This window comes from Dermacentor variabilis, chromosome 8 (genome assembly GCF_050947875.1).
Source record: "Dermacentor variabilis isolate Ectoservices chromosome 8, ASM5094787v1, whole genome shotgun sequence".
NCBI classification, from domain to species: Eukaryota; Metazoa; Arthropoda; class Arachnida; order Ixodida; family Ixodidae; genus Dermacentor; species Dermacentor variabilis.
The window spans coordinates 87,277,021-87,300,375 of NC_134575.1; the positions used below are offsets into that span (position 1 = coordinate 87,277,021).

At 47.1% G+C, this 23,355-nt stretch overlaps 1 protein-coding gene across 1 annotated transcript in view; it reads right to left on the bottom strand.

The window, feature by feature from the left end:
* Window positions 1-23,121, bottom strand: part of LOC142591470 (uncharacterized) — a 73,833-nt gene extending 50,712 nt beyond the window's left edge. The window contains exons 1-2 of the mRNA XM_075703797.1: window positions 22,104-23,121; window positions 4,351-4,573 (exon numbers count right to left, since the gene is read on the bottom strand). Coding sequence (XP_075559912.1) covers window positions 4,351-4,573; window positions 22,104-23,121 — 1,241 coding nt within the window. The remainder of the gene's footprint in view (window positions 1-4,350; window positions 4,574-22,103) is intronic.
* Window positions 23,122-23,355: the final 234 nt, after the last annotated feature.

The window sequence follows — 23,355 nt, forward strand, 5'->3', positions numbered from 1 at the left end:
GAACAAAGGGTTACGAAGAGACAGATCTTAAGCTTCGCCTCACGCATGTACGATCCCTTTGGATTCTTAGCGCCGTTCGTGCTGGTAGTCAAGTTAGTTATACAATGACTGTGGCTAGAGAAATACACCTGGGATGCGCCACTTCCTGAGTCTCTTCTTATAGAGTGGACAGCGTGGACTAAAGGCCTGAGAACTGTGGATCAGCGAGAAGACAAACCCTCCTGGGCCAGATTGTGCAGGTTACAATACACGCTCTTAGTGACGCTAGCCCAGTTGCGTACGGCGCCGTGCTTTACATTCAGATACGAGACTTCAAGGGAGCCACAACAGTTCAGCTACTACTAGGCAAGTCGACAGTCGCACCTATACAAAAGATAACTGTGCCACAATTAGAACTGATCGGAGCCCTAGTTGCAGCTCGACTAGCTGCCACAGTGAAACATGCTCTAAATCTAGAGTACATTGAAACAGTTATTTGGACAGATTCTATGATCGTGATTCATTGGCTACGTGGTTCAGCGAAACGTCGGGAACAGTTCGTAGCAAACCGAGTTACAGAGGTACTCTCCCTAACTGATTTGAACATGCGGAGACATTGTCCGAGTGATCAAAATCCAGCCGATTTGCTGTCAAGAGGATCCACTGCAGAGCAACTCTTGGAAAGTTCAACTTGGTGGAAAGGACCAAACTTCCTCTACACTGAGACGACAATCGACGAGCCCTGCTACACCCGAGGATACAGTCGAAATGGAAGAAACTACCTGTACCGCAGCAGCAATTCAGGATACAGTCGGCCTAGAAGAGAAAATTACGTATTTGAAAGCAGCTGCTCGACCATTGTGCTTACAATTGTAAACATCAACGACTACAGCTCTTATAACCGACGGATGCTTATAACTGCGTGGACACAACGATTTGCTAGAAATTGCAGGTACACAAGCACCAGGAATAAGGGACGTTTAGACGCAACTGAAGTACAAAAGGCTGAAATTTATTGGATACGTCGAACAAAAGATAAAGTATTTGGACCGGATGTCAACAGAATTGACATTGTACTCCAGCGGTTCAGGCCATATCACAACGAATTAGGGCTTCTTCGCTTGGGAGGTCGTCTTCAGTTCAGGTAGCTCGCTTCATCATCAGGGGTCTTCAACTGCAGTTCTGATATCCTGGTCATGGCACCATATGTTGAAAACCAGGAAGTGGAGCCGAAGTGGTGAACGTCTTCTTTATTCGACGCTTGTAAAAAAAAAACTAAAAAATGCAGACGCGCACTCGGTTCCACGTTCGTTTCTAACTTCGGCTTCTTGACTTCTTTTTCGGAGCATAATATTTAACATAATTCATCGGGAAAGTGTCCATCCTTTAGAATGCAGTTGCAAATGTGTGCCAGTGGAGCTGAAATTGTTGACGCTACAGCGTTGATTGGATCAGTCTTAACCTCGTCGAGACCAGCTGCAGTTTTACTAATAATAGATGTATTATGCTAATTATTTCCAATTCGCTAGCGGGCACCAGGTATAAGTATCAAAACAATTTTTGTTTATATAGCTGCTTGGGTCAACTTTTGTCGTGTTATTTCATTTCCTGCCGCAAGTTAGAAAATGCTCATCAAACTTGTTAAAAAGGTCTCGACCTGTAATGGCTTTGCCGGCAAATTTAATTTCATCACTGATAAAATGAATGGGCTTTGAATGACATATTTCATTATATATATTCCATAGCTTACTGGAAACATCAACGCCATCAAATTTATTACCGTAAAATTGTGTTTTGCTTTTCTAATTTCCTTGTTTAGTTTATTGCGATACCTTTTATATTCATCAAATTTATCGCTATCTTTCAGTCTCAAAAACTCTTGAAACAGCTTGTTCCTCTCTTGTATTTGTTTATAAATTGAAGGTGTCATCCATGGTTTCCTAGCCTTCTTTTTTTTCCATACAACTACTGAGAAAGCCTGGTGGTATAAGTCCAGTATCTTTTCGTAAAATCTTAAAAAAACAGACCGAAGGCCGGTTTTTGATCAGGACTTCGGACCAGTCTGCATCAAGCACGATCTTCTTGAAAACGTCTATTTTAGAATATCTATTCTTCTGAATTTATCATAATTTATCTTCCTTCCTGTTTTTCCTAAGATAGAAAAGACAGGCCAATGATCTCAAATATCGATAGATAGTGCCCCAGAGACTATATAATTTTCTACACTATTTGTATAACAAATATCTAGCATTGCCTCGTTGGCAACAGTTATTCGCGTAGCAAATTTTACGAGATTTTTGCAAAAATATCTAGACCTAAGATATGAAAACTTTTTTCTGCGGGGCTGTTTGACAATATTTAATATTTGTGTCACTAATGACTATAATGTGTTTCGTAAAAGTTGACAGATGTGCAAGAACATGATGAAGAGATTCAAAGAAGCGCGTGGCATTCCCCGTTGGAGGCCTGTATATAGCAATTAGGCAAGTGTTGCAAAAGAATATTGTAACAATTTCGCAGTCATTTGAAATCACTGCTTATTCTTTTTACATAGAGCAATCAACGTCGTCCGTTGTGTAAACACTGACACCACCAGCCTTTCTCGACCTACGAAATACACTACATTCCCGTGTTTCAATGATGCATAATACATCAAACTTCAATGACATCTTTTCCAATTGGCACTTGGCACGCTTGCTTGGCACGCTTGTTTTTATAACTACGTGCACTAAAATTTATCATAGAAAACGCATTGTATGTCCACGCATTCTGACTTAAGTACTGGTTAAAGTAATCTGTACTATACATTTGAACCCTTCATGGTATTTCCGAGTTTATCGAAGAATGCAGCAAGGTATGTAGGCCAGAACACTTATACCATCTTCTCGAGATCGCTCTCGGTAGAAGGTTTAATTGCAGAGTTCCTTGGTTTCTTCCGTTCGAGCACTGTTCCGCGATGTCCCCAAACGAACTGGTAGCCTCTTTCCATTGCTTTTGAACGTGCAAGATAAAGACGATTCTTATTTAGCAGTGTCAAGTTTTTGAAAAAGAAAAACGACATCCGACTGTCTTTTTCTCAGTAGCTTGGCATTAGCATTCCATTGCTCATTCGTCTAGCCAGTGGCAAAACGAATGATGATGGGTGGCACACGATTGGGGCGTGAGGGAAACCTAGAATGCTATCAATGTCGGAGTCAGTGAATTCCTGTAGCCCCAGTGGCTCACCCACTGAGGTTACTATGGCCAACAAATTCTCATGTGTTGTTACTTGAATGTCGTAAGCCTCTAGGTTCAGTCGCCTACTATATTGCTCTAGTTCATTTAGCTCTTTCTTCAACAAAGGAATTTCTTGCCTTGGATTTCCCGCTTCGATTTCAGTCACCTTTTTTTGAAGATTATTTATCGCCTGGACTTGCTTGTTAAACCGAGTTGCAAGCTCATCCTATTTATCAGAGATCATTTGCACAGAACTCTCAATGCTATCAATGGTTTGTTTTATTCCTAGTGCTAATTCCGTTTTCTCGGAGAGGGGCAGCAAGGTGGTTAGCTTTTTCTGAATGTTGCTCAGTTTATCAACACTGCTTGGCTCTATTCTTGTCGTATAGTCGCCATTTGACGACCTGCCATGGCCAGGATTTGCACAGGAACTGCATTGCCCGTCATTTTGCATCTGCGCATTCATCTGCATAAGCGCCTTTGCTGTCACTCCCGGACACTTTCCTACATGGAAACATGCCTCACACTCGGTGCACGCCAATGATTGCTGATTGTCTAAAAATGTTTGACACAAGTGTCACCAACATCATTACGCATCACCGAAACTTGTGAGCCCGCCATTTGAACATGTATACAAACGTCACTCTTGCGACGGCAGAGGCAGCACCAATGCTGTCTGAATGGTGTTTTACGCAGTAGTAAAGAAGAGTATACCAACCTGCGAATACGGAAAGTAACACTTTACGTTGGGTGAAGCGTTCGAGCAGCCTGCCGCTGCCGTCGCCGAGCTCAGTAGATACGCATGTCGAAGTCCCCGGTTACACTTTTACACTTCTTAAATCAAAATGTGGGCGGTAAATTCTTTACCTGAAGTGTTCATTAACGACACTTTCATAAATAGTCAAATATCCAATTTAATTTCTTGTGCAAATATATCCAGCCATTGAAAGCATTCTAGCACAAGAATTAGAATTGTACTAAAAATGGCTAATACTGAAAAAAAGTCTCTTAGCGATAAGAATAGATACTGCGAATACTCTTCTCCTGTTCGAAGTATTCGTTTAAAGTTAAGACATTTGCGTCTCGTCTTCGGCGTCCGTGTCTCGTGTTTGTTTCGCCCCATTGCTCTGTCGCACCTCAAGTCAGTGTACTTACAAGGCATATATTGAGACGCCAAACTGCGTCTGGTTTCCCATGGCCGCAAACCTCTTAAAATTCGCAAACTCTGCCGGGGTCGATAGATCCAGGTTCTCGAAGGGCGCCTTCAGGGAGCTGAAGAATATGAACTGGCAGACCCCGTCCGGTGGCACGGCCAGCCAGTGTTCGCCATCCACCGTGCAGATCACAGATTCGATTGTCGGTGCTCGTTCATCGAGGGCTGCGCACAGCGGTGCATGGCTCATGAAAAAATTATCACGCGCCGAACTCATACGTCTGACCTCGCTAGCCAGCACGCAGTGCCGTTGAACTCTCACGCCAGGAGCATCACCCACTGCTCCAGTAAAGTGACTCACGTTTAAAAAGAAACTCTTCCCGCCGTGACTAAGGAGGAATAATATATATATATACATACATACATACACAGAAAAGCATCTGGACTACTGAATTTGTGTGTACAAACTGTAGGTTAGTGTAGGTGATCTTTTATTTATTGTTGGACAAAGTCGCTAAGTACCGGCCCAAAGCATTTACATTAGCGAAGTCACGAAGTAATAAAGAAAAGACTAGTTCACTACTTCTTTTATTACAGGTACGGTCCTCTACCCCCTTATTTTTCAGACTGCAGCAGAACCTCAGTAAACTGAAATCACCTGATTGGAATTGTCGCCTAAATGAGCCAGGTTTATGGTTCGCTGATTTTGCATTCTGGCTATGGCAAAAAAAAATTGTTTGTTGAACGTAATCACATTCTTTCCTACTCCGCACAAACAAACCCTAAATATATTGCCGCAAATGAATTGCACAGACAATGTCAGTGGCATCGCGAAAGATGTGTATGATTGCGCTTTTCCATTTCGGATTTTCTTGCGAATTGTCTACGTTTTTTATTGCCAAGGTGGGGGCTTTGACAGACTTTACATCGGTCGCGCCTTGCTGTGGTTTCTTCGTGTTCGTAGTGTGGAGGAGCTAAGAGTTTGCTTAGCGTTAGCAACGGTAGCAAATGAACGCCCGCGCAATGAGATCACACTGGAGACGAAGACCAACGTTATTGATGGCTTCGAGAGAGGTTTGTTTATTAAAATGGCAACATTTTCTCACTACATAACGCCTGCTTTGGTTTTGTAACTAGGTTTTCTACTACTATAACTAGGCAGTGGCTTCGTGATGAAAATGTAGTACAGATCCCCTAAACCTACAGTTTTTTGTTGACAATGAAGTACCTGCCTCTTTCATAAGAGCATTTTGTGCACCCTTGAGCTCCATCTTTCGGTAATTCTCAATCCAGATTTAAGGAACTCATTCAGCCGGTCCCTTGAGCTGCCGACCAACGAGAGTTCACTCTGAGCGCTTACGTCCAGCAGTTGCGAGTGGTTGACCTAAATCCGAAAATAAAAGGCAAGTCCAATTTTCTAGAGCAATACCACAAATAGGCATTCTAGTTTCGTGCGTACATACGGCTAACAAATAAACTTGTCTGTATGCTTTGCAAGTAGCTGCAAGTGAAACTAAATTTGGTTCCAAAAGCAGGTAGCATGGCTACACTTGCACCTGGGTAATTTGCAGACCGTTCACGTTAATAGAACATGTGTATACATGTCACAAATGCTCCAAAAATGCGAAGCCCGTTAATGCGAACGAGAACTTAATAAATTCAGCAAATATTTTGCAGTTTCCAAAACTCACGCAGCTAATTTTACGTTATATTTGAGGCCTTTAGCCCCAGAGTGAAACTTGATGAAATTGCAAGTAGTTAACAGGCTCTCTCTAAATGCGCTTAACTTGTTGCGACCTCATATGTGCTTTTTTTATTACAATAAGTAGGCTGCTATGTATTAAACCAAGAAAGACATCTAAATATGGAACACGCTTAAGGATCCTTTGTAACTGTGCAATGCGATACCGTTAAAGTATCCCTGACTGCTTTTAACACTTCCCGGCAGCTCCAGCTTGTGTAACCGTAATGTTTACCGGGAAACGCTTGTGGCGAACGCTTTGCACAAAGGAGAGCTTTTTGGTAGCAACACGACCTCTTGCGTTGGCCGATCCCGGAGGTTGTGCACAGCCACGCCAATTAACTACATACTTCGCAGGTTACTGTTGTAGTTTCGCACTTTCAATAAATACTTCTGAAAAAATTTTACACAAAAGGCATGCGCTGTCGGTGCTTTCTTCCATTGCATATGTTTGTGGCCCATCATGCCCACGATACTGAAAAATAACTTCGTCAAGAATGGACGAAAAGATATAGGCAACTTTAGGGGCAGAGTGGCGTGGCAATATAAGCTGCACGTACTTCATGCGAATAAGAAGTTATGGCATACACATATATTAAATATGTACGGCAGTTTAACTCACGCAAACCACTGACACCGACACCGGATTTTATGCGTAACTGGGCCTTTAGCGCTGTCGCGCCAGAAGTGTACGCGACAAACACCACAAAGTGCCGTCCTCTCTGAAAGTCGTTGTTTGTTTCGTGCAGAACAGCATGCTTATCCACAGCACCGTATAGCAATTCACCGTCGTTTAATTTTTACAAGAAGTGCTTCGTTAATGTAAAAAACAAGAAACTTGTTTGTGGTGTTGGAGTCGTATAAGAAAATCTCTAGATGTAAACAATGCTTACGATAAATCTATTGCAATTTTCAAGCGATTATATCATTCGAACTTTCCGCTAAAAGAGCACAGATTAAATGCGGAAACCATGGATAACGCCTGAGATGCGTCATCAAATGAAATCAACACATAAACCTTAATAACATTCCTACCTACTCGTTTACCGGAGGACTGGCTGGCCATCAAGTGTTATCGAAACAAACTTATAAAACGCTTGCGATCCGCAAGAACTCATTATCAATCCACATATCTTGAAGTTTCTGGTAATCGTTCTGACGTACTGTGGTCGACATTATATCCACTCATTAGTCGCGGCCACTTTACCGCCCCTGTTTCAAAACTAGAAGTAAACGGTAGAGATAGGGATGGATCACATTTGGCTAACGCATTTAATAATTTTTTCACTGACATGATAAAGACCGGGACCCCGGCTGATGCGTGCGAATGCGTAAGTGTTCTCAACGCTCAATCATTGTAGTTGCGTCCTGTCACGGACCACGAAGTCTTATCAACAATAAAAACTATAAATAATATTGCTAGTTGTAATATACACCGAATTCAAGTACGTCCTATCAGACGTGTCTGATGTTATCGCGCCAACTTTAGCAGATATCTTTAACATCTGTTTAACTAACTCAGTCTTCCCTTAAATATGCAAATAGCAAAAGTAACCGTGCTTTATAAAAAAGGTGACCGAAATAACTTTGGCAATTGCGGACCGGTACCTATCTTGCCTGTGTTCTCAAAGGCCTTCGAAAAAAATTACGCACACTCGATTTTCAAGTTTCATTGATAAATATAATTTATTTACAGCTAATCAATGTGGTTTTCGGAAAAATAAATCAGTTGAACTGGCGCTGCTCTAGCAAAAAGAGTATATTCTTAAACAATTTGAAAATAAGGCGCTCGTTCTTGGTACTTTCGTTGATTTTCCAATGGCATTTGATTTATAAACCATAAAATACTGTTAAAGAAATTACATTGCTATGGTATTCGTGGACAGGCCTTAACGCTTACTGACTGTTATTCATCCAACAGGCAGCAGGTCGTTCCAATAAGCGACTCAATTTCAGGAGTGAAACCTTGTCTGTGTGTAGTGCCACAGGCAGTATTCTAGGCCCACTATTATTTAATATCTATCTTAATGACATTCTAAATATTATTTGCGAGGCCAAATACATAACATATGCTGATGATACCAGCATGCTTTTTAAGGGCATCATATTAACGAACCTATAAGTACTTGTAATCACACAATGAAAACGCTAGTGTGATGGCCTGGAGCAAATGCTATGCGTATTAACGAAAATAAAACAGAAGCTGTTATATTTTGACCAAAAAATTAAATTGTTCCACCTCAGCAAGACATAGTACAGAGTACTCACACTATTGAAATAGCTGACCATTTTAAATGTCTGGACATATTTTTTCTGCGAATATGAGCTGGGATTACTACGTAAGACGTGTCCTGCAAAAATTAGCTCAAGTGACAGGTGTAATTGGTCGGCTTCGATACTTACTTCCAAAAGGAATAAAGCTTCTGCTCAATCACTCGCTCATTCGCTCTCGTTTAAATTATTGTCAACTAGTATGGGGTACAACGACGGTCACTAACCTAAATCAAGTATACTTGGTTCAGAAAAAAATGCATTAGGCATATTCTCAAGGCGCTCTTGCGGCATGTACTAATGATTTATTCTGCTGTTGAGGAATAGTTGAAGTACGCCAGACATACAATTATATCTTAAGCGCAGAAAATTCAAATTAGAAACTCGTAAGAACATAACTAATTTGCGCGTTCTGGCGAAATTAGGGATTCGGCATTTAAATTATCCCACGCATCATGGAAAAAATTTGGAAATAGACACAGTACGATTAAACTACGGAAAAGAGCGCTTGTCTTACACCCTTCCCTCCCTTCTGAATCACTAAGATCTTAACAATTTTGACTTATTTGATTGTTCATATCAGGATATCCGTAAGTAATATACCGTGATGTATAGCTCTGAGATTTCTACAACATAACACTTGTTTTACTGCAAACCATGTCTAATTTATCAAGTACACAACCGTATCGAATTGTTTCATCTGGTTGTATGTAACTGTTTGTAACAAGTTGATTTCTGTATTGTTATTTTCTTTACATTCAGTGCACTTATTCTGGATATTTGTAATTTGATAGCATTTGATATATTCATTTTTTTCTATGAAACTGTTGTGTATTTATTTTTTGACTACTGTAAAAGCTGTTCTAACTTTTCTGTATTAATTTTACATTTTCATTACTTAGTGTGTGCCCTATAGTACTACACTCTCTGTTGTTTCAATTTTTGAATTATTTTACTGTAGTGCTCTTACCGCTCACAAATTTTTCTATGGGGCTGTGACCTAGTCAAGCTGTTCTGACTAACAGCTTGTTATCAGTCTTTCTTTCTGTATCATTGACAGAATGAAAACAAAGATTGATTAATAGCACAAAAATTATCGTTGATCTGGATTACTGGACATTCCACTGGAACTTGTACAAGAGGCAAACGTTCAGAATTACGTATCTACTTAGTGTTCCTAATCAAAATTTTGGCGTGTAAATTTAGGGCGCAAATTAAAGTCAGTAAGTTCTCGGGACATATACATTTGGAAGAAATCTTGAAGATAGCTCCAAAATTCTGATGACCGCTTTTTGTGATGATAAGCGGACGGGTAAAAAATACTTTTAGATCCAGTTACTCGCATTGTAGTGGATAAATAACCGAATAAGTGGAACTCGAATGTATTTTGTCGCACAGTTATTGAATGAATACCATGACACTGGTTTTATCCTCAGTGTTCGTTCCAAGTGGATATGTTTTGCGAATTGCAAATTTCTATAAAGGCCTTAAATACATTGTCACATCGTAGTGACGGCCGACGACACAGCAACAAAGCTGAATGGCGAAACTAAATTTATTCGGCGAACCTGTGCCCACAAAAACCAGGTTACACTCAAAGCTCAACGAAAGCGACGAACACAGTAAGCGATCGTCGAAAATCTAATCAGCGGGCCAAGCGCGTCGGCTTTTATAAATCAGTCGTTAAATATTCCAGAGTAATCGCTGGGACCCGCGTGTCTTGCGCTAAGTTATAAACTATTTGCTTCGCGCATAAATGCAATCAAATTACACAAGGTTCGGTCTCTGCCAGCGTATGGCACCATCGTTAACGTTCCAGAAACTTCCAATACCTGCAGGCGTGTCCTGCGCTGTGTGATAACATTTGTTAGGCGGTGAAACGTGGTCACTCGATAAAGAAGTGCACGTGTCAATGCCCCCTCTTAAAAAAGCATTGACCCGACGCTGCAAACAAACGAAACTATAAACAAATACGCCGGCAGCAAAGAATCAAAATAAGGAAGTTTGTCAGTATGCCTAAAAGGGTCTAAGAGGCACCGCGTGGACCACTTCAGATCGTGCGCGGCGCTGCAGTCAATGCGAAATGCTGGCTGGCACGACCTCATAGTCCAGTTCGCGAATACGTCGGATGAACTTGTCGGAAGCTCAACGAAAGCGGCGAACACAGTCGGAGATCGTCGAAAATCTGATCAGTGGGTCAAGCGTGTCGGCTTTTATAAATCAGTCGTTGAATGTTCTAGAGTAATCGCTGGGACCCGCGTGTCTTCTAGCACATCTAGCGTATGGCGACGATGGCGTGACGATAACGGTATCATGAAGTGGGTATGACAACGTAGCGTGATCATCTCGTCATTACAAAAACGATAAGGTGACGACTGTAGATGAAATCGACGTGAAGACGAAGTCATACCAAGAGTCAGATGATGAAGTGAGGACGATGATGAAGGAACAACCATGACTGCATCACTGACACTACGAACATAAAGCACAGCGACGATGGCACGACGACAGTATGACATATCGTGACGACGATGGCATGACGCACAACGAATTATGAAGGTGGAATAACGACGATGAATCGTGATTCCACTAAGAAGTCTAATAATTTAGCCACTAGCTAATCACTAGTGACTCACGCCATTAGGGAACTTGGTCCATTTGACCGGAGTAAAATGCGTCCTGACGAGAGCATCACGGCAGTTACACGACCAAGCTAGAGTAGCAATGACTTATTGACCACAATAATATCACCATGATGGTTGACAAGGGATTCATGACCACTGTAAGACGACAATGGTGTGACGACGATACGTCAAAACGCTGGCATGATGGCAGCCAGAAGCTGAGATGGCGACGATGGAAGGACTACGACGGAATCGTGAACATGAGCGTAAACAAAACTGGGAAACTACTTGGGTCACTGAGTCGGCGTAAGAGGCTGGATAGATGAATTCATAGACAAGCAGAAAATGCCTGAAGTAGACAAAGAACGCGAATTGCATCACCTATATACCCTGTGCATTTCTTGGTTTCTTTGTTGGTTTCAGTTTCCCACTCTCCCCGCCCCCCCCCATATATATATATATATATATATATATATATATATATATATATATATATATATATATATATATATATATATAGAGAGAGAGAGAGAGAGAGAGAGAGAGAGAGAGAGGGAACCAAGGGGGCCCCAATTTTATTACTCACATTAAAGAAACCAAAAAAACGAACACTCCAAGGACAACACAGGTGATACTACGTGTACTAAATGAATTATAGAAATGATAAATTCATCGAAATGAAAGTGTATGAGAAAGGAACTGCCCATCGGCGGGATACGAACTCGCGCCTTTGCATTCCGCGTGCCATGCTATTTCCCCTTGAACTACAGCGGCGACGTTCTCCAATCAACTTTCAGGGGTATTTATGTTTTACTGCTAGAATGTTAGCCAGCGCCAACACTCACAAACCTTGGCAGCCGATGGGTAACGCCCTTTCTGGCGCAGGCGTCGCGAGTACATGATATACTTGAGGGATAGCAACAGGTAAGTAAACCCACACATGCTACCTGAAGGCATCAATGTTGCCGGATTCGAGGCCCTCAATTGCTATGTTCCATTGAGCGTTGATTATTGGGACGATACAATTGACGTATGAATAATAACAGTCAGGCCCCTCGGTTCTCTTTCATCTCGTTCAATATATTATGAGGGTCTCGAATAAGCAGTGAAGCAGCAGCTTTGCTGCTTTCTTCACCGTCAATACTAAGTGACATCTAGCGGAGGTGCATTGCGTTCATGCACCGGACGCCCCCAACAAGCTGTCATCCACGCCTCTGAAGACAATACCAACGTCGCCAAGGACCACCGAGGTAACCGCAGGCTGCAAAGGCTAACCCCGAAGCACGGACTATTGCTTATTATGACTAGGAAGATGGTGGCGGAATCAACAACCCCAAAATCAAACCCGGCGTCCGCCATCGCTCAACAATACAGAGAGCCACATACCTTTCGTCGAGCTTCGTTGTGCGGTCCGGAAACCTGGCTGAAGACTATCAAAGAATCTCACCCTTCAACTGGACCTCTGAGGATAAGCTACGCCACATGTACTTCTTCTTGAAGATGCCGCGAGGACATTGCTTTAGGAATGGGGTATACACCCTTACAACGTAAGACCTGTTCCGCAGTAGCTTCCCTAGGACATTCGGGGGCATCGTTCGGAAAGAAAGGACCGAAGCTCTATTGGAAGCCTAAGTGCAGCTACCTAACGGCACCATTGCAATCTTTACGGAAGAAATGAGTCGTCTATTACACCACGCCAATCCGGAAATATCCGAGCAGAAGAAAGTCCACCTACGCATGCGTGATGTAAAGCAAGAACTTTTCGCCGTATTGATACGAAGCCGACCGAAGCCCATCGGGGAATTTCTTTGCCAGGCCACCAGCGTCAAGAAAACACTGGAAATCCAGAACCGACAGTTCGTCCGCCACACGAACTCAAGAAGCTACGTCGGAATTCAATCACTGGGCACCGCGTGACTATCAGAGTGGTCGTGCGGGAAGAGCTTAAGAAGTTGTTCCCTTCATCGAAGCCCCAAGTGGCTTCGAATGCCGACGTGGCAGGCGAGGACATACAACGGTCACTCGGAGTCCCTCAATCGTCGCAGCATCAGCTAGAAGCGATGACGTACGCCGCCGTAGACGGCCACCCTGCTTCCTCTCCGAGGCCGCGCCAAGGCCAAGTAACACCGCAGTTCTGCCGTCCGCCACTGCTGCCGCCTGCATGCTAACTTGTCACCGCGCCGCGCCGGCCAAGAAGACTTACATTTGGCGCGCCCCTGACCCCTGTTCGATGTTACCACTGTGGACAAGCGGACCACGTATACCATCGATGCCCATACTGCGACAGGGGTCTACGAGCGTCCGCCTTCAGAGCGTCACTTCCACAGCTTGGCGAGCGGCCACGTGACGTCGCCGACTACATTGCCGGAATGCAGTGGAAACCCCGATGACCTTCGCGTTCGCAATCTCCAGCACGGTACTTGTCGCCACAGCACCGACCATATACTTGTCCAGCCCGAGACCAGACCATGAGCCACTATCCGAAAAACAAAAAGCACCAACCGATGGAGGTGCGGTTGCTGTACGTCGAAATGAAGAAGATCCGCTGCCACCGACGATGGGGCTTCGAAATCTATTTCGACGACGCAGCAACGACACGCCTTCATCCAGAGAAAGCCTGGAACCCAAGGATACGCCGACAAAAGACGAGCTGACCAGCCTCGGGTCAACGCGACGGAGCCGTGATCTGACGCCAAGACCTAACTGCAAAGGAAGACAAAGAATCTCGACGTGCTTCTCGACGGCCACGAAGTCAGTGCGCTTGTAGACACTGGAGCCGACTACTACGTCATCAGGGGATTATTCGCCGCCAAGGTGGAAGTCAGTCCTGCATGGCATCGTCCTCAAATTCGAACAGCTGGACCATACCTCTTCACGCTGACTGAAATCGCACGGGAAGAATTACAGTCATGTACTTCCTCAACCAACACGGCGCAATCATCCACCTGAGGTCGAAGTCGATAACGCCGTCCATAGGCCAAGCGATACCGACAGAGAGGGCTTCCACTGAGCGTGCCTTAAGTACACTTGAGCACCAAGTCAGCATCCCAACTCACTCCACCATCGTCTTTTTGGTCGGCAGCGAAACACCTGCAGATGTAGAAGGCGTCGGCGAGGACGACCAGCTTCTGCTCCTCAACCGTGAAATTTGCGTCGCAAGAGAGATCGCTCGACTGCACGGATTAAAAGCGAAAGTGATGCTGACAAATTTCAGCGACGATTTAAAGCGCATCAACGAGAGCATGACGATGTCATACATCTAGGAAATTTTGGAAACCAGCAATGCGTTCATCCTCTCGGATTCTGCTACGCCTACCCCGACGACAATAGTTCCTGAACCAGACACCGATATAAATCCAAGTCTCTCTCGGACTAAGCAGCAAATTCTCAGAAATCTTCCTCGACGATACTAAGACTGATTTTCGACGGCATCGAGGATTCTACAAACACCACTTGCAAAGCATCGCAAAATATCCGAAGAGTGCGCTCGAACTCCGCAAGAGCCCTTACCAAGTTTAAACGTTGGAATGTGAAGCTATAAGGCAACAAGTCGAAGAAATACTGTGCGACGACCTCATCTAGTTATGGAAAAGCCCGATCAGGCTGTTGAAAGTCGTCAGCTGCTTTCACGCGTTGTGTTGGCTAGCGAAGTGAAAGGACTGGTCAGGACGCCTGGCGTGGTGGAGCCTCAGGCTACTAGAATATATCATTTTAACCTGCAAATCCGGACGAAAGCACTCTGATGACGTCCGCGTGTCTGGCACTCGTGTGGACCCACCACCCCAAGATGACGAAGTCGAGGACGCATGTTTAGATACAAAAGAGCCGGTGAGTTTGCCGAGCAGCAGCGAGCGGACTCTGAGCTCTGAAACCTTGCCGAGTACTTGTGCAAAGCAAATCCGACTTTATCCTGAGGGTATTTATGTGCGGATTGTCATCCAGTTTTTTTTAACAACGTCCTGCTAAAGAACAACTATTCGCCAGTCCACGCAAACTACCATCTCGGTCTTCCCGCAGCCCTACGGTTAGATGTCCTGCACGCTTTCCACACTAACACAGCTGGGCACCTCAGGTTTTCCCGAAAGCTCGCAAGAACATAAGACAAGCACTTTTGGCCGTGTATGACTGCCGAGGTCGCTTGTTATGTGAAGTGATGTCGTGACTGCCAGCGACATAAGACACAACCAACAAGGCCGATGAAATTTCTACAGCCGATCGAGCCTCCTTCAAATCATTTTAGCAGATAGGGATGGATTTGTTGGGGCCCTTTCCGACGTCAACATCTGGAAAGAAGTGGATTGTGGTGGCGGCCAACTACCTTACCCTCTAAGCCAAAACAAAAGCTCTGCATAAAGGTAATGCAGCCGAAGTGGCGAAATTCTTCCTTGAGAACGTCCTGCTGCAACATGGTGCTCGAGAAACTCTCATCATTGACAGAGGAACGACCTGCACTGCAGAGTTGACCCAAACCATTTTTCAATTCAACCAGACAAACCACAGGAGAACAACTGCCTACAACCCCTAGATGAACGATCTTATGGGGCGGATGAACAAGACCCTCACCGGCATTCTTCTGATGTACGTGGACGTCCAGCACAAGACGTGGGATGCAGTCCTGCCGTACGTAACTGTCCCTTACAACGCGGGGGTGCAACATACAACACATGTCATGCTGCGCAAGATGGTTTACGGCAGAAACCGCACAGCTCGACGCCATGCTGCTGGGCATCCCTGACAAACGTAATATCGATGTCGCCGCGTGTGACCGCGCCAAAGAAGCCCGGCAGCTTGCCCGCCTGCACATGAAAAACCAGAATGCCGAAAGCCCGCACTACAATCCTCGACGACGCGACGTGTAATACAAGCCCGGCGACCGTGCTTCGGTTTGGACTGCGATTCGATGAGGAGGACGTAGCGAGAAGCCGTTACGAGGCTAGTCCGTGCTTTGCAAGATAACCCGACGTATCGGCGCGCTTGACTATGAGCTCATGCTATGCCGCATTTCGCCATCACAGCGGCGCCGAGCATGACCTGAAATCGTCAAAGTGGAGCGTCTTCAGCCTTCCTACGCCCGCTGATGAATTTGGAGACTTACTTCTTTTCTTATTTTCTTGTTTTTTTAAATTAAAAACATGCCCTTAGGCATAATACAAGAAATGTTAAAAATACACGAACAGATTCGACTCGTGCAAACAATCTAGGAGTGAACGATGATGTGGTCCATGAATCCAACTTTCAAGGTCGGGTGGGCGGCCAGGCCGAAGGCCTGTTGGCCGGAGGTGGCGGAGACGGCTTAGATGAAGTCCTGGGCACGTCCATAATACGTGTGTCACTGTCAGATTTTGGATTTCTGCGTTGCAAAATGGGCACGATGAGCTGTAAGGACCATGGTACTGTTGTGGCCAGAGAGCGGTCACAGACGGGGTGAGCACGACCCCGTCACGTCGCCTCTTTAACGTAACCTCCTCTCGGCGGGTTAACCCACCAGGGAGGTCTAACCCACACGGAGGTATGAGAGCTCGTGTGGTACGTCGGAGGTTTTCCTTTTCCCGGATCAGTCGTCCACAGGCGTCTTCAGGAAAATGTGGAAGTGGGTACGTTGTAATCTGTGGGTGGGTTGCCATATCTGCTTCAAGGAGACCCGGCAGGGCTGCTCGAAGCACCCACTTGACGCGTATGAGGATATTCGTAGCGGCAGCAAGATGGTAAATGCTGTCTGAGAATAGAGTGGACCGAGATACCTTATGTATGTCGTGGATGGCTTGAGTAGGGTCTGTGCGAATGATGAATTGAGAGTATCGAGCATCTTGAACAGTAGGTAGCAACGCAGCCGAGCCGTCTCGTATGGCAGCATGCTCGGCAAGGTAGGCCGGTGGTGCAGGATCGGCAACACACGAGCACGTCTGGCCTGCCTCTGGTATCAATGGACACACGAGAGCTGTGCGAATCATGGTGCCATTAACACTGGCATCAGTGTATGCGAAAAGAGTGGCATCGTCTTGATTGTCATCGGCGCGATGAAGGCGGGAAACATGGGCATTCGCCTGACGAGGAACTGGGCTATACAGACGACTAAGAGGCTTATTGTCACTTAATTGTACCCTTTTCCACGCAGCTACATCGGGTCTCGTAGATGCTGAATTGTTTATTTGGTGTCCCATGTACTGGGCCAGTGAAGCAGCCGAGCAGAAATACGATGGCTTTAGGGCGCACACGCATCGACGTTGGTGTACGAGCTCGTCAATAGTGTTGAGTTGGGACTCGGCCTGTAGGGTTGGCAATGGAGTGAGACGTGGTAGTCCCGTTATGGCCCGCATGGCTTCGTTATTAAAGGCATCAAGGCGAGCCCATTGTGCCTGCGTGAGATGGTGAAACGGGGCTCTGTAGAGGAGTCGTGGTTGCAATACAAAACGGACAAGAAGGCGAGCCATGTTGGTGCTCGCTCTGCCAGATTTCTTCGTAATCCGACGTATCAACTGTACCGTTTCTGCGGCATGTTCCTTTGCATTCTTGACCCATGGTCCCGCAGATCCGGAGGAATCCATTTCAAGGCCGAGTACACGAAGAGTTGAAGCCTCGTGTAATAGTTGCTGATCCAGAGTTAACTGAAGAGGCCGGAGTGCCAGAGGACGGCGCCCATTCTTGTTCGCTACTGACATGTACATCACCTTGTCCTTGGAAATATCAAGCCCTATCTGAGCACACCAGTTGTGCGTCATGTTTAGGGCCTCTTGGAGCAGTTGTTCTTGGTGGCAGATTTCAGGATCAACTGGCCAGACAGTGACGTCATCTGCGTACATTATGTACTGTGCCTTATGTATCGTGGCTAGCTTCCAAGCTAGTGGAAGGATAGCGATATTGGAGAGGACTGGTGCGAACGCAGATCCTTGTCGGACACCCCGATGTGCAACGAGCTGACCTGCTGCTTGGCCAGCCAGGCGAATGGAGAAGGTGCGAGCGCACAGGAAGACTTCGACGAGTGTGCAGACACGGCTAGGGAACTGAAGCCAATCGAGAATTCCGACAATTGCTTCGTGACTCACATGGTCGTACGTTTTACGAATATCCATTGCCAGAATCGTGCGAATTATTTGGGAGCGGCCTCCGATGAGCACCATAGAAGATAGGTACGCAAGGCCATCCTCTGCTCCTAGATGAGCACGGAACCCGATTTGCCCAGGATGATACCATGAGTACCGCTCGAGCCACCATGTAATGCGTGTCGCGAGCATACGCTCCATCAGCTTGCCTAACGTTGAGGTTAGTGCTATTGGGCGCATAAGGGTGCTATTATCTTGGGGCTTTCCGGGTCTGGGAATAGGCACCATTTCTGCATGCCACCAAGAATCGCGAATGACTCCTGTAGCGCAAGCTTCGCTAAAGGCCCCCAACAGCACTTCGAGAACCTTGCCTTCCGTGTTTTTATAAAGTTCTACGGTAGGCCATCAGGTCCGGGTGCCTTGCATGGCTTCGACAGGTCTATTGTCGCTAAAAATTCCGCCATAGTGAAGACAGCTTGTATACCCTCGATGTCGCAGAACGTAGGCGGCGTGCGTGCGTCCGCGGGAAGGCAGTTTTGAACAACGAAGGGAGGCGGTGCTGTGTCCAAAGCAGAAAAAAGGTGTAGGCGACAGTTTCTGCGAATATTGCTGATGTCTGGCTCGATGCTAACAGGGCGCAGGCTGCGGGTTCTGGAGGGCGCCGACCATGTTACATTACTCGGAAGGTGCACCACATGGAGGCATTGGACGACGGAGGTCCGAGAGAAGAGCACCAGTCTATCCAGCGGCCACGTTATAAGCGGTGTTCATGGCGCCGAGCTTCTGCAGTAAAGCGTTGGGCCTCTAAGCGAAGGGTATTTGATGCAGGGTCACGTTCTGATGCAAGTTCTGCTTGGCGGCGCGACGTCCAGGGACGCAGAAGTTGCAAATCAGGAGCGGTTCGCGATTCGCTCATTGAGGCAACCCACGACGTACGTGTCGCCTCAATTAATGCCGCCTTAAGACAATGGGACGGGTCCAGTATGAAGTTGGATACATTGCTTTCTGATACCGCCCTGTATCGATCCCAGTCCACCACTCGACATAGTCGGCGGAGGTGGCCTGTTCCGCCGGAAGATAAGCCAAGGTGCATAGGATGATGGTCGCTACCCCAGCAGTCGGGTTCACATGACCACGAGACGGTCGTCCTTCCTAGCCACCAAGATAAGTCCGGTGAGAGTGGCGGCGCGCGAGGGTGGTCACGCCGACGAGTAGGCACTGACACATTATAAAGCAGGGTGAATTGGGCATCCATAAATGTGTCCAGCACACATGTACCACGCGCACTGGAAATGGCGTATCCCCGTGTGATGTGGGGCGCGTTAAAATCTCCCGCGACCATAACGGGGCAACCAGGATGTTTCTGTCGTCGATGCGCCCGCCAGCCGAGACACAACCGAGCCGCAGGACCGCTGTAGGGGCGAGCATAGTACGAAACGATGATATCGTCCGTGCATTGGAGACGAACCAATACGGCCACGACTTCTTGCCATAGAGTACACCACTGCGAAAGATCAACTCGAGTCTGGTGAAGAGTGCATCTTAGATACGGTGCAGCCTCTCCTGGATGGGCATCGGGCGTAGCACTCCTAAGATCCAACATTGAAGGCTATGAGTATGCCAGAAATCCTGGCATGGGTGGCAGGCTGTTGGATTCTTGAAGCAGTAGAGCCCAAACACGCAGCTTCCCATATCTGAGACGCTGACGCAGCTCTCCAACCTTCCCTGTTAGCCGCGACAGTTCCACTGTAAGATGCCTTCTGACACACTTGAAGACGTAGCAGCCATCATAGATTAAGATTGGCCAGTAGAACCGAGGTGAGATGCTGGAGCTGTTGCGCAACGAAGCGCAACAGTTCTTGGGGTGAAAGTGGTTTCGACACAAATGCCGGGTTAGCCATATGAGGACTAGACGTCGACGGCGAATGCGACGGCCGGGCTCCGTCATGAGGATGCCGGAGCATTGTACGGCGTTGCTTGAGATGTTGGATTTCCTTTTCAAGGCTGGCCAGGCGAGCGTGGATCTCGAACTCTTCGTCTGCCAAAGAAAGCGGCGTTTCATCTATAGAATGTGACGCCCGTTGCGGCCGTGAAGTGGACGACCTAACAGCTGCGCTGTAGGTACGAGTGGCAGCACCACTTGTCGCTGTACTTGCTATTGACACCTGGCTAGCATCCTCTTCCAGCGAGGCCAGAACGGCGTAACGGTTGTACACAGGGACTTGTTTCATTGATGGATCTCGAGGGGTCCTTGCTGGCTGTCGAGAATGGCGTTGTCGAGCCTTCTTAGTGGCCTTCAACTTCACAGGACACGTCGTGGAAGTGATGTCATGATCGTTTATTTGGCATAGGAAGCATCTAAACGATGCGGACGTTTCAGGCTCCATGGTGTCGTCCTTGGGTGGGTAGGGGCCGGATGATTTCATGTGCCCCTGTCTAAAGCAAGAGTAGCAGTACACAACGGAAGGCTTGAATGGACGCGGGCTCAGTACGCAACCGTAATAGAGGATACGTTCAGGTGGGGAATTAGGACCTGAAAGCGTGATTAGGCGCGTACGATCGCTGCCTAGGTAGCGAGCAGCCACGACCTTGTGTGTGGGACACGATAGTTCCTGTAGCAGCCTCTCGGGTTCTTGGTCAAGGTCAACGCCATTAACCACGTAGCGTCTTAAATCGGTACCACTGGCGAAGTACGCCTGGACTGGAAGGACACATTCTTCCGAGACTTGTATTTGTTGCAGTTCTTCGAGTTTATAATGTAGTGCCATAACAGACACCCATACTGAGACCGTATTAGTGGGTTTGTGTAGAGCAAAACCTTGAAATCGGGAAGTCTCGAGGCAGCGATCCAGGGCCGCTTGAATGATACGGTTGCGCAGAGTGGACCTGTCATCTCCAGCACGAGGCTTGATAACCACGTTGTACCACGATGTCGTTGGCGACTCCGGAGACGTGCGTGTCGGTCGTGCGGGCAGGCCTTGTGATGAGCGAGGTCTTTTCGGGGCTGCTGGAGCTACATTTTCATTCGATTGAAGGCCAGTAGCTTCCTTCGTTCTCTTGGCCGAGGTGTGCGCCACGACTGCAGGGTTGTTCTGCTCCATGTTAGTGGTATCCATGCTCAGGGTACCGCCTACGCACGTTGCACTTGTCCCCACGAAGAAGACACTGCTGACTTGGATAGCAGTTGCATCAGTAATGTTCCGATCTTTCGCCGCAGCGGACAGCAGCTTGGATGCTCCGCGCCGACGCGGCGAGTGCCATGGAGGCACTCGCACTCGCAAAGCCGCGCAAGAACTCGAGTTGGACGACGCAGCAGGAGGGTGTAGATGACGACGGACCTTGTAGATAGGCGCCAGTAGTAATTACGAACCGCCAAAGCGGTCTATAAACAACAGAGTCCCAGTAGCGAAAAAAAAAACCAGCAAACGGGGCGAAAATACGGAGCTACGGAAAAACACGTCCGAGTGGAACGAGCGCTCTCGTGTTTTTTTTTTATTACGTGCAGTTTTGTTTGGGCTTTCGTGTTTGTATTAATTTTTAAGAGGGGGGTATTGACATGTGTACTTGTTTGTCGGGCGAGATCATTCACCATCTAACAAATGTTATCGCTCAGCGCTTGGACGCGCCTGCAGGTATAAGAAGTTTCTCGAATGACATAGATGGTTCTGTGCATTGCCTTTTGCCACCGAACCTTATGTAACCTGAGTGCATGTCTGCGTGAAGCTAACTGCGGGGTAATTTGTGAAAGACACGCGGGCAGCAGCGATTACTCTTCACTTCGATGACTCATGTAAAAAATCCGACGCGCTTGACCAGCCTGACCAGCTGACCAGCTAGCTCATCAGCTATCGTTTTTCTTTGAGTGTAGCCTGTTTTCGAGGGCACAGGATCGCCTAATACAATGCAAGTTTCGTCATGCATAGTTTTGCGGCTTTCATCACTGTCGCTACTACGTGGCCATATATATCTACCTATATATATATATATATATATATATATATATATATATATATATATATATATATATATATATATATATATATATATATAGCACGAACAGACGGCACTATGGTACGTACGCGGCAACGTTGTAGTTGTTGGCGTTGGCGTCGGTGGCGGCAGCGGTGGAGTTGTGGTAATTGTCGGTTTCCTGGTTTGTGGCGTTGGTGCTGTTGTGGTGGCCGTTTGCGTCGATGGTGGTGATGGTGGCGGTCGGGTAACCTTCGCTTTCGTGGTTTGTGGCGTTGGTGCTTTTCGGGTGGCCTTCGGTGTCGATGCTTTTTGTGGTGGCGGTGGGGCAATCTTCGGTTTCGTGGCTTGCGACATTGGTGCTCCTTGGGTGACTTTTGGTGTCGATGGTGGTGGTGGGGCAATCTTCGGTTTTGTGGTCTGCGGCGTTGGCGCTGCTCGTGTGGCCTTTGGCGTCGATGGTTTCAGTGGCGGCGGTGGGGCAACCTTCAGTTTCGTGGTTTGCGGCGTTGGTGTGCCTCGGGTGGCCTTCGGCGTCGATGGTTTCAGTGGCCGTGGGGTAGTCTTAGGTTTCGTGGTTTGCGGCGTAAGCGCTCGTCGGGTGGCCTTTGGCGTCAATGGTTGCAGTGGTGGCGGTGGGGCAATCTTTGTTTTCGTGGTTTGCGGCGTAGGCGCTCGTCGGGTGGCCTTTGGCGTCGATGGTTTCAGTGGTGGCTGTGGGGTAACCTTCGGTTTCGTGGTTTGCGGCGTAGGCACTCGTCGGGTGGCCTTTGGCGTCGATGGTTTCAGTGGCGGTGGGGTAGTCTTCGGTTTCGTGGTTTGCGGCGTAGGCGCTCGTCGGGTGGCCTTTGGCGTCGATGGTTTCAGTGGTGGCTGTGGGGTAACCTTCGGTTTCGTGGTTTGCGGCGTAGGCGCTCGTCGGGTGGCCTTTGGCGTCGATGGTTTCAGTGGTGGTGGGGCAATCTTCGGTTTCGTGGTCGGCGGCGTAGGCGCTCGTCGGGTGGCCTTTGGCGTCGATGGTTTCAGTGGTGTCGGTGGGGCAATCTTCGGTTTCGTGGTCGGCGGCGTAGGCGCTCGTCGGGTGGCCTTTGGCTTCGATGGTTTCAGTGGTGGTGGTCGTGTAGCCATTGGTGTGGCAGGTAGTTGCGGCTGGGGAACTGGTGTGGTCTTCGGCGTTCGTAGACTTGGGGACGGGTGCACACCCGGTATGCGTAGGGCCGGAGGTACGGTCGGCGACCGACGATGGTTGGTCTCTGAATCTCGCCGGCCCGCAGGCGGCTGTCTTGGGGCAGATCTCACAGCAGTTGGTCTCTGCAGAGGAGGCCGATTTTTAGAAGAAATTGTAAATCATCATCATGAGAA